The sequence below is a fragment of the Mercenaria mercenaria genome, unplaced genomic scaffold (genome assembly GCF_021730395.1).
Source record: "Mercenaria mercenaria strain notata unplaced genomic scaffold, MADL_Memer_1 contig_3883, whole genome shotgun sequence".
NCBI classification, from domain to species: Eukaryota; Metazoa; Mollusca; class Bivalvia; order Venerida; family Veneridae; genus Mercenaria; species Mercenaria mercenaria.
Window position 1 is genome coordinate 23164 of NW_026462066.1, and position 17596 is coordinate 40759.

The following is a 17596-nucleotide window of genomic DNA, read 5'->3' on the forward strand; positions in this document are numbered from 1 at the left end:
GCATATACAGGTGTTACTTTACTGAAAAAAAAATCAAATGTTTTTTTCTCCATATTTATTTCATCATGGCACTCACTCTATCTTCTATTAGCATTCTTATGTCAACAAGAGCTGTCTCCATAGGATGATACATGCCCCCGATGGCACTTTGAATGAATAGTTATGGCCGATGTTAGAGTTTAGGACCTTTGACCTACGGACCTGGGTCTTGCGCGCGACACGTCCTCTTACTGTGGTACACATTCATGCCCAATAATTTTAAAATCCATGCATGAATGACAAAGATATGGACTGGACGGCGTCGCCCATCAATGCACTATCATGAAATATGACCTTTAACGTCTAAGTGTGACCTTGACCTTTGAGCTACGGACCTGGGTGTTGCGCGCGACATGTCGTCTTACTGTGGTACACATTCATGCCAAGTTAATTGAAAATCCATCCATCAATGACAAAGATATGGACCGGACACGAATGCACTATCATGAAAAATGACCTTTAACGTCTAAGTGTGACCTTGACCTTTGAGCTACGGACCTGGGTCTTGTGCGCAACACATCGTCTTACTGTGGTACACATTCATGCCAAGTTATTTGAAAATCCATCCATCGATGACAAAGATATGGACCGGACACGAAAATTGCGGACAGACTGACAGACCGAGACTGTTCAAAAACTATACAGCGTTCGACACTAACTTTTTTGCCAGGTATCCCAAAGGAATACCTGCTGGGAAATTTAGGAATCCCTGCTGAAAATTAGGAGTCCCTGATAACAAAATGTGGTAAGAACATGAAAAAACTAAAATCTAACAAACACAACTGTTTACAGTACTACATGTAATTTATTTCCACTTTATTTCCATTTTACATCAATGACAACAATAGCTTGTATGACTTTTGCTGTAAAAGAATAATGTCATTTCTGTCCAGGTCCTCTTCCCCCTCATCTTCACTACCATCGCACTCCTCTGCCATTTGTTGTAGTTCGTCTAAATGTATGCCGCCTAGTTCATTCCCCCTTATAACCCCCTTATTTGTAATCATTTTTTTGACAATTCCGAAGTCTCCCTTAAATAAAAAAAAATAAAAATGTTCCGACCTACCTACCCTAATTTTTTGAGCATGTTACCAGATACAAAGATTTTTTAGGCCTTATTAATGCAACTCCCACAGACTTTATCTAAAACTAGTACTTTGGTCATAACAGATTTTCTTAAACATTTCATATTTTAGTTGTTTTATTTTGCACATTGCCTAAAAGTGGGTGGGGTTTAGTGTTTGCATGCTTTTATTATTAGCAAATTTTTCTAAATAAGAGCTGCTTTGGCAACAGTGATCATATTTTTCGTAAATGCAGACGTTTTATTGGCTTTTTATTTTAGTTTGTACTAGAAAAATCTTGTAAGATATGATAAAAATGTTCGAAAATGTCGGTCTAGAAAACGAGTGACAAATACGAAAAACAAAAGTAACAGTTAAAGTTCTTGAAAAGAGAACTGTTTTAACTTTATTTTCTCATTATACCACGTATAATTTCTGCTTATTTAATTTGTTTTGCCCAAACAAAGCCTCGGCAACGATAATAAATTTGTTATAGACCGTAACGGCCGACCGGCTCATGTAATCGTATCGAGCACACAAAATGATGGTACAAACACGATAATCTAAGGTTGCATTGTTTATCAATGAATTTGTAAACATTGATCATGACAAGGCATATTGTACTAAATACAAACCTCGAGATAAGCAAGTGTCATTTGGCGCGTGGCGTGACTGACATCTGTCGGTAGCTAATTAACATACGACGCTCCGCCTACTGCCATATTTCCGCTTGTACCGGCGAACAATATTGAAATTCACTGGGATTTTGATTGACAGGGGGCAGAACTATCGAACTTGGAACGCATCTAAGTAAATTTCCGCGAGTCAAGCCGACGCACGTGCCGTAATTTATGCGGGTAAAATACGAGTTTTTCTCGATTTTCGCGGGTCAAAACCCGGGACCTCGGGTCAGCTGAACGCCCTGGCTTAGCAAAAGACCTATGTTTGAGCGAACAAGACTGGGGAATTTCAATTTTTTAGAATCATATTTTATCTGAAAATCAAGAGTCCCGACGGAACACCGAAATTGTGAACTTTAGGATCCCTTGCGGATTTTTGGTGTCCTCGGGATCCCAGGACACCGTTAGTGTCGAACGCTGCTATATGCCTCCCTTCGGGGGGCATAAAAATATACCTTCAATACATGATAATATCTACATAAATATTATATACCCTTCTCAAATGCACTCATTTGATTGTTTGAAAGATGTGCATGCGCGGGTCCGCAAAAAGCCATATTGACCTGCAAAAGTAATAATGACTCCTGTGAATTTCACGACCATGTAGGTAAAACGGTCACTGTCATTGTAAACAAACAAAATGGCTGCAAAAGCGACAATTTGTACGCATTCACATTTGAGAAGGGCATATAATATAACAATTATAGACTTATGTCGAGGTCAATATGTGTTTTTGTGGACCTGAAAAATGATATTAACAAGAGTGCCAAAATGTCACAATATACGCCCGTCACAGCAAATGTCTTTACTCTAGCACCTGTATTTGCAAATGGAATTTTAATTTTGTGGTTTAGTAATCACTGTGTCTTTTGTTTTTCTAAGTCCACAAAAAAACTCCTTACCAGGTAGAGATCTTGAAAAAATTGCATGCAAGTCCACACAAAAAATCTTTACCAGGTAGAGATTGGTCAAAATACACCTCAAAATTGGATGTAGCAAGCAAGTTGTACTACAGAAAAGTGGTCTCAATTTTTCCTAAGACAAGTAATGAAAAAGTTGCAATATAAGCCATTTATAGTAACAACAAAGGGAAGTAATTCTAAATATGGGAACTGCGCATGACACTTTGTCTCATGATGGTGTATAATTGTGCCAAGTAACATCAAAATCCCTCCATGCATGAAGAGGAAATGCTTCGGACAGTCATTCTTGTATCTGACCTTTGGCCCAAGTGTGACCTTGACCTTAGACCTGGTATTTGCGTATGACACTCCACCTCATGGTGGTGAACATTTGTGCTAAGTTATATCAAAATCCATGTATGCATGAAGAAGAAATGCTGCGGACAAAGTTTTCATTCCTGTATCCTTTGACCTCTTAGTGTGACCTTGACCTTAGACCTAGGGACCTGGTTCTTGCGCATGACAGTCTGTCTCATGATGATGAACAATTGTGCTGACTTTCATCAAATTCCCTCCATGCATGAAGAAGATATGCTCCGGACAAAGTCATTCTTGAATTTGACCTTTGACCTCTAAGTGTGACCTTGACCTTGTAACAAGAGCTGTCGGATGACAGCGCGCTCGACTATTCGAAGAATTGATTGAAGAATGGGGTCAAAATAATTCTACAGATATTCAGACAAAAGAAAAAAATACATTAGACAAACAATGTTCCTGTATTTGTTTGTTTGTTTGTTTTGGGTTTAACGCCGTTTTCAACAGTATTTCAGTCATGTAACGGCGGGCAGTTAACCTAACCTGTGTTCCTGGATTCTGTACCAGTACAAACCTATTCTCCGCAAGTAAATGCCAACTTCCCCACGTGAATCAAGAGGTGGAGGACAAATGATTTCAGACACGATGTTGTTTATCAAATAGTCCCGGAGAACATATACCCCGCCTGAGGATCGAACTCACGACCCCGCGATCCGTAGACCAACGCTCTTACCTACTAAGCTAAGCGGGCGGGTGTTGTCCTGTATTTGTTGATTTCGAAGTCCTGCACTAAATGGCAGTGTGAACCAATTTCAAAGTCCAAAAAGGGCCATTATTCAGCCAAAATAGTTGTCAGAGTTATGTACTCTTGCCTACAGATGGAAATCATGATGATAAACAAGTGTTCAAAGTTTAAAAGCCATATGTTAAATAGTTTTGACAAAACATGGACTTGTATGAAATCAGAACCAATTTACAAGTCCAAAAAGGGCAATAATTCAGCCAAAATATATGACAGAGTTATGTACTGTTTCCTACAGATAGAGACTATTATACTGAACAAGTGATAACAGTTTCAAAGCCATATGTCAAACACTTTACACAAAATATAAACGGTTTTACACAAAATATAAACTGGTACGAAAAACTTATTTAAAGTTTCAACTGTATGATAATTCAATGAAAAAAAGTCCAGCTTAAATTTTGTGCCACAATATATATGCCAGTGTTCAATTTCAATTGTCATCTTCAGCATCTGGTGTACATTTCCTGCCCTTTACAAAACGCTCCCCCTTCTTCACAGCATACTCTGGGAAATTTGCATGCATCGTTCTCCTGCACGAACCTGCCTTCGTGTTGATCACACGATGAAATTCTGTGCTTGATAATCCCTGTTCAGTTGCTGCATACACTGCAGAAATAAATCATAAAAGCTCTAATTTTTAAGACTCAGATATTTTTTATGTAATAAAGCAATTTCAACCGTAAAATCTAGACGAATTAATACTACATATATTCCATGCATGTATATACTTCAATTCTTAAACCTTTGTAGCTCATAACTGGAATAAATCTATAATGTTTGCTTTAAATACAATTCTTTTTAATAGGTATTACGCCATGCCTAGAAAATGTAATACAACAAATTCGGTGTCAGAATTGACATCCTTTGTGCAATATTTGGAGTGTATTTTTTTGCATAATTTTTAAAATACATTTTTAATACATGTATAAAATGTAATTTGAAAAAATCCAGTCTTGCGCTTGTCTTCGTCATGATCAGATGGTCACCATTAACATCGGTGTCATGTTATTTTACAACAAAAATTGGTGTATGCATAAAGAAGAAACCTATGAACTAGGGACCTGGGTATTGTGCACCATGCACTGTCTCAAAACCGTGAACATTTGTGCTAAGTTATTTCAGAATCCAACAATATTAAGTAGGTTAAAAAAAGCTTACACTCAAGTGCATGAAAAATGTCCTTTTTGTCACCAGTCATTGTTTCAAGAGTGGAGGATGTCATGCCCTGCAAATCCCATGGATTGAAGAAGGTATCCAGGTATTTTTAGCTCACCTGTCACAAAGTGACAAGGTGAGCTTTTGTGATCGCGCGGCGTCCGTCGTCCGTCGTCCGTCCGTGCGTCCGTCCGTCCGTAAACTTTTGCTTGTGACCACTCTAGAGGTCACATTTTTCATGGGATCTTTATGAAAGTTGGTCAGAATGTTCATCTTGATGATATCTAGGTCAATTTCGAAACTGGGTCACGTGCCATCAAAAACTAGGTCAGTAGGTCTAAAAATAGAAAAACCTTGTGACCTCTCTAGAGGCCATATATTTCACAAGATCTTCATGAAAATTGGTCAGAATGTTCACCTTGATGATATCTAGGTCAAGTTCGAAACTGGGTCACGTGCCATCAAAAACTAGGTCAGTAGGTCTAAAAATAGAAAAACCTTGTGACCTCTCTAGAGGCCATATATTTCATAAGATCTTCATGAAAATTGGTCAGAACGTTCACCTTGATGATATCTAGGTCAAGTTCGAAACTGGGTCACATGCCATCAAAAACTAGGTCAGTAGGTCAAATAATAGAAAAACATTGTGACCTCTCTAAAGGCCATATTTTTCATGGGATCTGTATGAAAGTTGGTCTGAACGTTCATCTTGATGATATCTAGGTCAAGTTTGAAACTGGGTCACGTGCGGTCAAAAACTAGGTCAGTAGGTCTAAAAATAGAAAAACCTTGTGACCTCTCTAGAGGCCATATATTTCATGAGATCTTCATGAAAATTGGTCAGAATGTTCACCTTGATGATATCTAGGTCAAGTTCGAAACTGGGTCACGTGCCTTCAAAAACTAGGTCAGTAGGTCAAATAATAGAAAAACCTTGTGACCTCTCTAGAGGCCATATTTTTCATGGGATCTGTATGAAAGTTGGTCTGAATGTTCATCTTTATGATATCTAGGTCAAGTTCGAAAGTGGGTCACGTGCCTTCAAAAACTAGGTCAGTAGGTCAAATAATAGAAAAACCTTGTGACCTCTCTAAAGGTCATATTTTTCATGGGATCTGTATGAAAATTGGTCTGAATGTTCATCTTGATGATATCTAGGTCAAGTTTGAAACAGGGTCATGTGCGGTCAAAAACTAGGTCAGTAGGTCTAAAAATAGAAAAACCTTGTGACCTCTCTAGAGGCCATACTTGTGAATGGATCTCCATAAAAATTGGTCAGAATGTTCACCTTGATGATATCTAGGTCAAGTTCGAAACTGGGTCACGTGCCATAAAAAACTAGGTCAGTAGGTCAAATAATAAAAAAACCTTGTGACCTCTCTTGAGGCCATAGTTTTCATGGGATCTGTATGAAAGTTGGTCTGAATGTTCGTCTTGATGATATCTAGGTCAAGTTCGAAACTGGGTCAACTGCGGTCAAAAACTAGGTCAGTAGGTCTAAAATTATTAAAATCTTTTGACCTCTCTAGAGGCCATATTTTTCAATGGATCTTCATGAAAATTGATCTAAATGTTCACCTTGATGATATCTAGGTCAGTTTCGAAACTGGGTCACGTGCGGTCAAAAACTAGGCCAGTAGCTATAAAAATAGAAAAACCTTGTGACCTCTCTAGAGGACATATTTTTCATGAGATCTTCATGAAAATTAGTGAGAATGTTCACCTTGATGATATCTAGGTAAAGTTCAAAACAGGGTGACGTACCTTCGAAAACTAGGTCAATAGGTCAAATAGTAGAAAAACCTTGTGACCTCTCTAGAGACCATATTTTTCAATGGATTTTCATGAAAATTGGTCAGAATTTTTATCTTGATAATATCTAGGTCAGGTTCAAAACTGGGTCACATGAGCTCAAAAACTAGGTCACTATGTCAAATAATAGAAAAAACGACGTCATACTCAAAACTGGGTCATGTGGGAAGAGGTGAGCGATTCAGGACCATCATGGTCCTCTTGTTTTATGGTGTGAGCTGGTTTGCTTTTTTTTGTTTTCGCCTGCATGCTCCCAAGCCATTTCATCGTCACCATTATGTTGGAGCCAGGACCTCCAAAGTGGCAGTAACCTGGCTTAAGTTCAGATGTTTTCAAGTCTGGTTTTATGATCTGAAATTTTAAGTGACAGTTGTAACAGAATAGCAAGATTGATGACAGATATGAAATGTAATGCATTTGTATACAGGTCACTTGAAAGTGTAAAATGATATTTAATACTCCATAATGTAGAATTAATGTTCAAACTATTTACTGATCAACATTTATATAACCATGATTATCACTGTTGCTTATTATAAAATTTTTTACTTCATTTTTTGTCTAATTTTACACCAATTTTCAACAGTATAATTTTCATTTATATCAGGCTGGCAATTTCCAACCACAACCATCATTCCTTGGAAGGACTAGTACTATATATAAAAAACTGCAACCTCTCCAACATGAAGAGTCATGGTTGGTTGCTGTGCTCAAACCCATATAACTGACCCTAAATCTTTGAGAAGTTAAATGTTTGGTGATATGACAGCAAAGCAGCGACCACATGGTCGTATTCCAAAACATGATTTTACAAGCACTTACATAGTCTGCTTCAGGAATTTTCAAGCCTTTTTTGGGTGTGTATCTGTTATAGTCTGTTGCAGACACACCTGATGAAGTACTTGGTGTCGGACATAGTGTCCTCTGTTGTAGGTCATTATTATCTGAAACATATTTTAGTTAAGGTTGAAGTTTGTTAATTAACCTACTTATTAAAATGTTCTTTTTGTGGTAATTTTAATTATCTATAAATGGTATGTTTTGCTAGTTAACTCTTAGCTTGGTAGTTACAATTTAATCTGCCTTTGCAACTAGTGTACATCAAGATCAGCCGAAAGTCAAGCCAATAAAACATTAATATTTGCATATAGACACAGGGTTCAAATTTAGACAAGCACACAAGCTAAATGCTAGTGGAAATTTAAAATAGCTAGTGGGTTTGAAATATACTAGCTAATTTCAGCTAGTCAATAATTTAACAAGCAAATGTCTTCAGAGCTTTAATATTTAGTGTTTTTTTCTCCATGAAAGGAATGTTATCATTTATCTTTATGATGTTTTATTGTTCAACAAAACTCATGCATGATTGTAGCTTGCAGTAAATTAACATGGAAGGCCTTGACTTCATTGTACTGACCTCCAGATTAAGATAAAAGTAATCTTTCTTTCATATTGAAGTCTGGTCATATTATGAACATATATTTCAAGATATAGGAAAAGTGTATTTTTTTTTGTTGTCAGACAATCTGGAGGTCAGTCCCTTTAACCTTGTAAGTGGACAAAAATAGCAGTAGCATTTTTAAGGTAATAGAAAAAAAATATTGTTTGTGACTTACTTCTTACAGAGATCAATCTGTAAGTTTTGGCCATGCAGTAAATATTAATAAAGCAATAAAATATTATTAACTTTAGCTGGTAGCTTTTCATTTTAGCTAGTGAACAAAAAGGGCAGTAGCTAATTTCAGCTAGTACAAACTATTGTTAAATTTGACCCCTGTAGACATTTTATAACTATGAGTCTGTAGGACACATGGTGCCCCCCACTGGTACATTTGTCACAAATAAGGGGAACTAATTTAAATGTTTGCAGTCTTAATGGGGTATTATAAACCTCAACAAACATTTTATGAAAAGGATTCATTATTCTCAGAATTTCTAGGCCATATACTTTTTGAGGTATGAGCATCACAAACAAAAACAAGAGCTGTCACTAATGGTGACAAATGCTCCCCCCACCGGCAGCACCTAAGTCCTTGACCTTTGACCTGGTGACCCCAAAGTCAGTAGGGGTGGTGTACTCAATAAGTACTATAAGCATGTGAAGTTTGAAGGTCCTGGGTGCAGTGGTTCGCGAGTAAAGTGCCTTCATACAAAAAGTTAACGTTGTGATGAACCAAGTAACGAACGAACGGACGGACAGTTGAAAACTAATATGCCTCCCTTCGGGTGCGCAAAAATCTACTATTTTGGCTATTTCAAGGGCTGTAACTCTGTAACAAGCTCAAAGATTCTCAAGAAAAATGCCAAGTGCGCAAGGTCACATCATAATAAAGACTCAAACAAGGTTTCATGAATTTACATGAAATACTTTTTTAGCTATGTACATAATTAGGTGAAAATGTTCATTTTTTTACTATTTTGGGGGCCATAACTTGGGGGCGGAGGCAGACAGAAAATATGAGGTTTGCAAGTTCATATCATGATAAAGACTCATGCAAGGTTTAATCAATTTATATTTAATACTTTTTCAGCTACGTGTGTCACAAGGTGAAAATGTGCACTTTTGACTATTTCAGGGGCCGTAACTCTGAAAATAGGGGGCGGAGGCAGACTGAAAATTTAAGATGCGCAAGTTCATATCATTATAAAGACTCATGCAAGGTTTAATCAATATGTATGTAAAACTTTTTAAGTAAGGCGCGTCACAAGGTGAAAATGTGCATTATTGACTGTTTCAGGGGCCATAACTCTGAAAATAGGGGCGGACCCAGATGAAAAATAAGAGGTGCTCAATTTCATATCATGATAAAGACTTGTGCAAGGTTTAAATATTTATATTAAATACTTTTTCAGCTAGGCGCGTCACAAGGTGAAAATGTGCATTTTTGAATATTTCAGGGACCATTAACTCTGAAAATAGGGAGGAGACCCAGATGAAAAATAGGTGTGCAAGTTCATATCATGATTAAGACTAGTGCAAGGTTTCATGAATCTGTATCAAATACTTTTTGAGATATGCGTGGCACAAGGTGAAAATGTGCATTTTGACTATTTTAGGGGCCATAACTCTGGAAATGGGGGGGCGGAGCCAGACAAAAAATAGGAGGTGCGCAAGTTCATATCATGATAAAGACACATGCGAGGATTCATCAATTTATGTTGAATACTTTTTGAGATAGGCGCGTCACGAACTTCAGACGGACGGACAAGACCAAATCTATAAGCCCCCACTACTCATGTGGTGGGGGCTTATAAAAATAAGTAAGACATACATGCATTTTATCACAGTTGCAATACTAGCATGTTATCAGAGTTGCAATACTAAATGCGAAAGACTGAGAAAATGTTAAACTGCCAAAAAAAAACAACATTTGGACATTACTCTCTTAATTAATTGGCATTTTGTTAAAATGTGGCGACATGCAAGTTTAAACAAACCAATGGAGACCCGCTTGCATGCATTATTAAAAACATCCAGAAAATATACATAAGAACTGTGAAAACATGCAGACGATCACTCTGTTTCCCTTATAATACTGTCATATTTTCACTTTCTTTCCAAAGATTTTCCACACTTTATCATGCAAAGTGATGTCTAACTATATATCTTACAGTAAATGTAGGCTAATCTAGTACGTACGCCATCACACAATTTAAACACGTCTTCTTGTACATGTTCTGGATGTCTTAAAAAAAATGCAACTTTCAGAAGCGCACAAAGCCATTATACAAATACAAACGTTAATATTTACCTTTTATAGCTTCCTGGTATTTTTCTCTTAAGTTAACATTATCAGTACGCAGCAAATTCAGCTCCTGCTGCATATTAGAAATTTGACCAGTTAAACTTGTTACCTGAGTGGTTAAATTTAGACAGTTAGCACAGTCTTCTGTTAGAAATGAGCTGTAGTTAAATAGGGTAGTGTCAGATGTGTTGGCAACAGAAGTAGGAGGTAAAGGAACAAACGCCCTTTGACGGATATTCTGAGATGGATACACATGTAAAGAATTAACAGAATTAGTCAGGTTGTTAAGAGTGGGGTAAAGTAGAGAGGTATTCTCACTGGTGTTGGTCGGAGTGCTGTTGTTTTGAATAGTAGTTTTGGGCAGAGTGCTGTTTTGAATGATGGTGTTGGGTAGTGTGCTGTTTTGAATGGTAATCTGAGCTGAGTTGGGCAGAGTGTTAATATGAGTGGTGCTGCTTTGAGTGGTGGTGTTGGGAAGTATGCTGTTTTGAGAAGTGATGTTGGGCAGTGTGCAGTCTGGAGTGGTGTAAGATTTGTTTGGTACAGTGCTGTCTTGCGTGGTGCTGGTTGGAAAGGTGATGGGTATGGAAGACTTACCCGAGTTAGGACTGTTAGGAATGAGGTTTTCGTTAGGGGGACTTACATTATGCCCATTCTCCTCCGAGCCCTTCCGGGTGATTCCTTGAAGTATCTTTCTTGCTGCGTGATTGGCAGCCATGATCTTTCCCCTTTTCTCCATTTTCTTTTCTTGAGTTACTGCCTGTTTGTTCTTGGCAGGACTGACATTGGTTTGTTTTCCTGTATTCTTTGCTTTCTTTTTAGCAGGTTGAACCACATCATTGTCATCGTCAGGTTTGTCAGCAGTTTCATCTCTTACGTCTTTCACTTTTGACTTTTTTTCTAGAAAATAATTTGAAATATATACAACAGCCATGTTAGACATGGCTAATCCCCCCACCGGGCATATTATAATTGAAGGCTAAAGTTCCTGGCAAGTTAGTGTCTGAAAGTATTAATTTTGGGGAAAGCTTTGAAGAACGGTTTAGTTGTGGTCCACATCAGGGGTTTTAAAGATGTGGAAGAAAGAATAAGTCAGTGGGGGAGGTGGCTGACTGCTAAATTTTATTAATTTTCATGAACAGTATAGCTATGATGTTTTTCTATATGGCTACTGTAAAAAGAAGGAATGAAAAGCTAACAGGGAACAAGAGTGCCAGAATGTCACAATATACGCCCGTCACAGCAAATTTCTTTACTCTAGCAGCTGTATTTGCAAATGGAATTTTAATTTTGTGGTTGTTTAGTAATCATTGTAAGTGTTTTGTTTTTCTAAGTCCACAAAAAAACTCCTTACCAGGTAGAGATACCTTAAAATACACCTAAAATTGGAAAGTAAAATCTATGTTGTACCACAGAAAAGTGGTCTTGTTTTTTTCCCTTCGGTCAGTTATAAAAATGTTACAATATAAGTTATTTATAGTAACAACTAAGGGAAGTCATTCTAAAAAAGGGAACTGCGCATGACACTTCGTCTCATGATGGTGTATAATTGTGCCAAGTTACATCAAAATCCCTCCATGCATGAAGAAGAAATGCTTTGGACAAGTTCATTCTTGTATCTGACCTTTGGCCTCTAAGTGTGACCTTGACCTTAGACCTAGGGACCTGGATCTTGCGCATGACACTCCGTCTCGTGGTGAACATTTGTGCCAAGTTATATCAAAATCCCTCTATGCATGAAGAAGAAATGCTCCAGACAAGGTTTTCATTCTTGTATCCTTTGACCTCTAAGTGTGACCTTGACCTTAGACCTAGGGACCTGGTTCTTGCGCATGACACTCCGCCTCCTGGTGGTGAACATTTGAGCCAAGATATATAAAAATGCCTCAATGCACGAAGAAGATATGCTTCAGACAATTTTTTTTTAAGAAAATATGATAAAGGGGAATAACTAAAACAAGAGGGCCATGATGGCCCTATATCGCTCACCTGTTATCACTGCTCTTGAGGACAAGAAGGCCTTCAGAAAAAATATCTAAGTCCAAAGGACAGGAACAACATGGAAGAAATTTAACCAAAAAGAAAAAAAAAATCTTACAAGGTATAGATATGTCAAAATACACCTGAAAATTGGAGGTACCATCCATGTTGTACCACAGAAAAGTGGTCTTGGTTTTTCCCTACGGCCAATAATAAAAAAGTTACTAAAAATAAGCTATTTATAGTAACATAAAAGGGAAGTAATAAAAAAAAAAAAATATTGTAAGTGAACACAAGAAGGATCTGCCAAATAAATCTGTTGACATAAATGAAATTTCAAATCAGTATCTTCATTAGTTACGGAGATATACCCATTTTAATTTGAAATAAAGGGAGGTAATTTGATATAAAATCAGTCCATAGTTATCTACCCTGATTGTCTCAGTCCAACTAATAACAATAATGAAATTTCAAATAAGTCCTATAAGGACTTACTGATATAAATCCATTTTGATTACAATCAGGGGAGGTAATCAGATATAAAATAACTGGAACCTACGATTGGATCTGATTTCTCATGGAATGCAAGATTTATTGTTGTTGAAGGTATTTTGGAAGTTTATATCAAATAAAACCATAAATGAAGTCTCTATATGGCTGCAAAAGCCAAAATAGCCAATTTTGGACATTTAAGGGGCCATAACTCTGAACCCATGATGGAATCTGGCCAGTTCAAGAAAGGAACTAAGATCTTGTGGTGATACAAGTTTTGTGCAAGTTTGGTTAAAATCAAATCATAAATGAAGCTGCTATTGTGCAGACAAGGTCAAAATAGCTAATTTTGGCCCTTTCAGGGGCCATAACTCTGGAATCCATCATGGGATCTGGCCGGTTCAAGAAAGGAACTCACATGTTATGGTGACACAAGTTTTGTGCAAGTTTGATTAAATTCAAATAATAAATGAAGCTGCTATTGTGCAGACAAGGTCAAAATAGCTAATTCTGGCCCTTTCAGGGGCTGTAACTCTGGAACACATAAAGGAATCCGGCCAGTTCAAGTAAGGAACCAAGATGTTATGGTGATACAAGTTTTGTGCAAGTCTGGTTAAAATAAAATCATAAATGAAGCTGCTACTGTGCAGACAAGGTCAAAATAGCTAATTCTGGCCCTTTCAGGAGCCATAACTCTGGAACCCATAATGGAATCTGACCAGTTCAAGAAAGCAACTGAGATCTTATGGTGGTACAAGTTGTGTGCCAGTTTGGTAAAAATCTAATCATAAATAAAGCTGCTATTGTGCAGACAATGTCAAAATAGCTAATTTTGGCCCTTTCAGGGGCCATAACTCTGGACCCTATGATGGGATCTGGCCAGTTCAAGAAAGGAACCGAGATCTTATGGTGATACAAGTTGTGTGCAAGTTTGGTTAAAATAAAATCATAAATGAAACCACTACCGTGCAGACAAGAAATTGTTGACGGACGGATGCACAAGACAACGGACGAAGGGTGATCACAAAAGCTCACCTTGTCACTATGTGACAGGTGAGCTAAAAATAGGCATGGTAGAGTTATTGTTCTTACACATTGCACTTCCTCCCAATGTGTTCTATCAGTGTATGAAGTTTGAAGAAAATCCCTCCCGCACTTTTGGAGTTATGCTCCGGACAAAGATCGTTGTGGACGGACGGACAGACGCATGCACAGACGGAGAGCATTTCTAATATCCCCTTCGCCTTTGGCGGGGGGATAAATTAAAGAATAAATGGGGCCATATGCATCGCTGATTACCGGTATAGTTTGCAAAACCGTACACTCATGCAGGTTCATAATTCAATAAATATTACCCAAAGTTGGCATGTTCAAATTTACTAAAATGTTATAAATATAAATGATTTGTACATGGAAACAGCTTTAGCAACAGTAAATTGGAGCAAATATCGTCAAAGACAATTAAATGTGAGTGTATGCATACCATTAGCCTCCATAGTCTGTTTCCTTTTGAGGCAACTAGTTTTATCATCTGAAAGAAGACATAATAAGTTAATAAATGTAAATATGCCTATAGACATCAATTTTTTTTTAATTTGTAATGATGAAAATGTATTATTGCAATTATAATGTGTACACAAGGGGGATTAATTATAGCCATATAAAGTGACTTTTATAAGTCTTATTTGTGGTCCAATTTTTTTTTTTTTTTTTTTGTTGGGTTTAACGTCACACCGACACAATTTTAGGTCATATGGCGACTTTCCAGCTTTAATGGTGGAGGAAGACCCCAGGTGCCCCTCCGTGCATAATTTCATCACGAGCGGGCACCTGGGTAGAACCACTGACCTTCCGTAAGCCAGCTGGATGGCTTCCTCTCGTGAAGAATTCTATATACGCCCCAAATGAGGTTTCGAACCCACATCGATGAGGGGCAAATGGTTTGAAGTCAACGACTCTAACCACTCGGCCACGGAGGCCCCTTTGTGGTAAAATTAAAAACTGAAATTCAATGCCAAATCAGTATACATTATACTAGTTTTAACTTATTTATTTTACATCTCACAACTTATATTAACTGATCATCATCGATGACTGCTTCCTGGAGTTTTGACCATTACTCTCGCTGAGAGAAGGGATTGTGAAGGTCTCGGTCAAATTCCGCAGACGGGATTCGAACCCGCGACCTCTAGGTTCGGAGTCAGATGCTCTTAGTCTACCCCTACACCACTGTGCCTCCTAATATACATTGTATTGATCATATTACTACAGAAATTCAGAATTCTTCACAAATTACATGTATGCACAAATTAAGATTGTTTTCAATTAGCAGTCCAATCTGTTGGTAATTCAGACTGATAATGATTGATCTTTCTAAGTTTCTTGCCTGTCAAACCTTTACTGGCTACATGTCGGCATATATATGCATCAAAATCCAGTTCTATATAGCCAAGCCTCTGATTGTATATTAAAAAGTTTTAAGCAAAAATAAAATTAATTTATATTTATTTTACTTTTTATTTGATTTACTGAATTATAAACAACATAATTATACCATTAATGATAGCAACAATTGCCGGAAAGTTCCCGGCCCTCTTCCATGGAGCAAGGCACTCGTCACCTATTTTAAAATTGATTTCAGCACCGGTTGCCCCATCTCTGGTTTCTACCTTTCCCCCAGGGAAAACCTCGGATAGCTGCTTTGTATCCTGGTACCTGGCAACAATCCATGATCCTAATAATCATAAAATTAAGTAATATATTAAATAAAGGTGCATGCCATATGTTAAGGTATTTAAAGTATGCCAAATATTTTATCAAAGTGCATTCTCGATTTACGCACGCTATTTATCTTAAACAGGCTGCCTGGGCACATCTCCCAATGGGGGTAAATTATCTTGTTTGGGGCAATATGTACCAGGGTTAAACAAGAACAATAGAAAAGTACAAAATTTTTGATAACTTTTTTATTAAGGAAGTGCTAATGTTCATATTCTCGGGTCAACTTTGAATGATATAAACAGTTGACAATCAGATAATTTTTTAACAGATTCTTGTTGTAAAAATTTAAGATTTTTTAACATATGCAAAATCAATAAAATGGAACATAGGCATATTTGTCATGATGATATAAAGCTTTAGTGAAAATATTTATGTTAGCACTTTAAAGAAAAAAGATATATCAATTTTTTTGTGCTTTTCTATTGTTCTAGTTGTACCCCGATCGGTGTATATTACCCCGATTGAGGTTATTTACCCAGATTGGGAGATCTGTTAAACATCATTCTTTCCACGAGGAACATGTAAATTATAAATTTTTTTCTGCCGTTACCAAATCTGTGTAAAATATATATTTACAGGATATTTCACTATATTCGTACGGCAGAGCAAGCACTATTTTACTATATTCGTACGTCAGAGCGAGCCTTACGAATAGCCACTTCCTAAATTTAAATTCCCCTGGGTCAGTCCAAAGAAGTATAAAATACATTTATTTTCATAGCTTTTTGGTCAGCCTGACCATACACCTTCCCTAGGGCAAAACATTGATGGTACATTCTTGAAATAGTATATATTGAAGCCTGATTAGCTTATCAGCTGTGGTTGCTAGTATATAGTAGCTATCACGTGGCCTCCAAAGCTCAAATGGAAGCGTCTTTGAACGGTATACCAGAGGGGTCGTACGTGCCAGATGCGCCCGTGCCCGTGGTTCGAATTTATTTCACAGGCACGAGTATCGGACCTGGGACAAAATATACGACCAGACTGAGTTAAAAATGAAAAATATGTAGTGAAATAGGATACCCCTTCAAAAGAACCATATGTCTACTGAAGGCCAGAATCTCGGGATTCGAGCCTGCGAGCAATGGGTTTACTTCCCGGGCCGTTGTGAAATAAATTATCGAGACAATTATAAACAAACTACCCATCACTATTTCACGTGTACATTCAGCTACAAAATGAGACTGACCTCAAGTCTCTAGCCCTTCCCGTTCATGAAATATTTATCTGGAAACGATTGCCTAGATAAAAATGTGGCACAACGAATCGGTACGAAATCATGGACTAAAATATGTTCGTCAGCCTAGCACGGGTCAAATCTCGAGATTCTGGCCCATTTTTGGCCTTCAATAGACATATGTATCTTTTGAAGGGGGCTCATATTTTACTGTATATTTTTAATTTTCGACACATTTAGGATGAAAACAATGATTTTTATTAATCTGGTCATATTTTTGTCCCAGGTCCGATACTCGTGCCTGTGATTTATTTCTTGAGTAAGAGTCAGTATCAGATACTAGCTTCATTTTCAATAACGTATCTACATAATGTTTGCACTTACCACTGTCAAATTGCCTTGGAGCGTGTATGGCACGTTTAGCCATAATGCAGATTAAAACTCCCAACAAGAAACTTTCAGAAACAGTAAAAGTAGGAATGATGATTTTGTTGTTGTTGTTTTGTATTCCGCGCCTCTTCGAAAATTCCCGGATGTGTTTACGGAATCATCCGAACAATGCCGGACATAGTATACCATTTTTTAAACCTAATTCATGGCGGTGATATCTCAATAAACCTTAATATTCTTTATGCTATTTTAAGCAAC

The 17596-nt window shown here is 37.4% G+C and overlaps 1 protein-coding gene across 1 annotated transcript; it reads right to left on the reverse strand.

Annotated features, from left to right (window-relative positions):
• Nucleotides 1–6719: 6719 nt before the first annotated feature.
• On the reverse strand, nucleotides 6720–17574 carry LOC128553488 (uncharacterized). The gene is made up of 6 exons (XM_053534650.1): nucleotides 17333–17574; nucleotides 15545–15724; nucleotides 14474–14521; nucleotides 11162–11418; nucleotides 7595–7716; nucleotides 6720–7123 (listed from the first exon to the last, which is right to left on the reverse strand). The coding sequence occupies exons 1-5, from the start codon at nucleotides 17373–17375 to the stop codon at nucleotides 7615–7617; spliced, it is 630 nt and encodes a 209-aa protein (XP_053390625.1). The 5' UTR covers nucleotides 17376–17574; the 3' UTR covers nucleotides 6720–7123; nucleotides 7595–7614.
• Nucleotides 17575–17596: the final 22 nt, after the last annotated feature.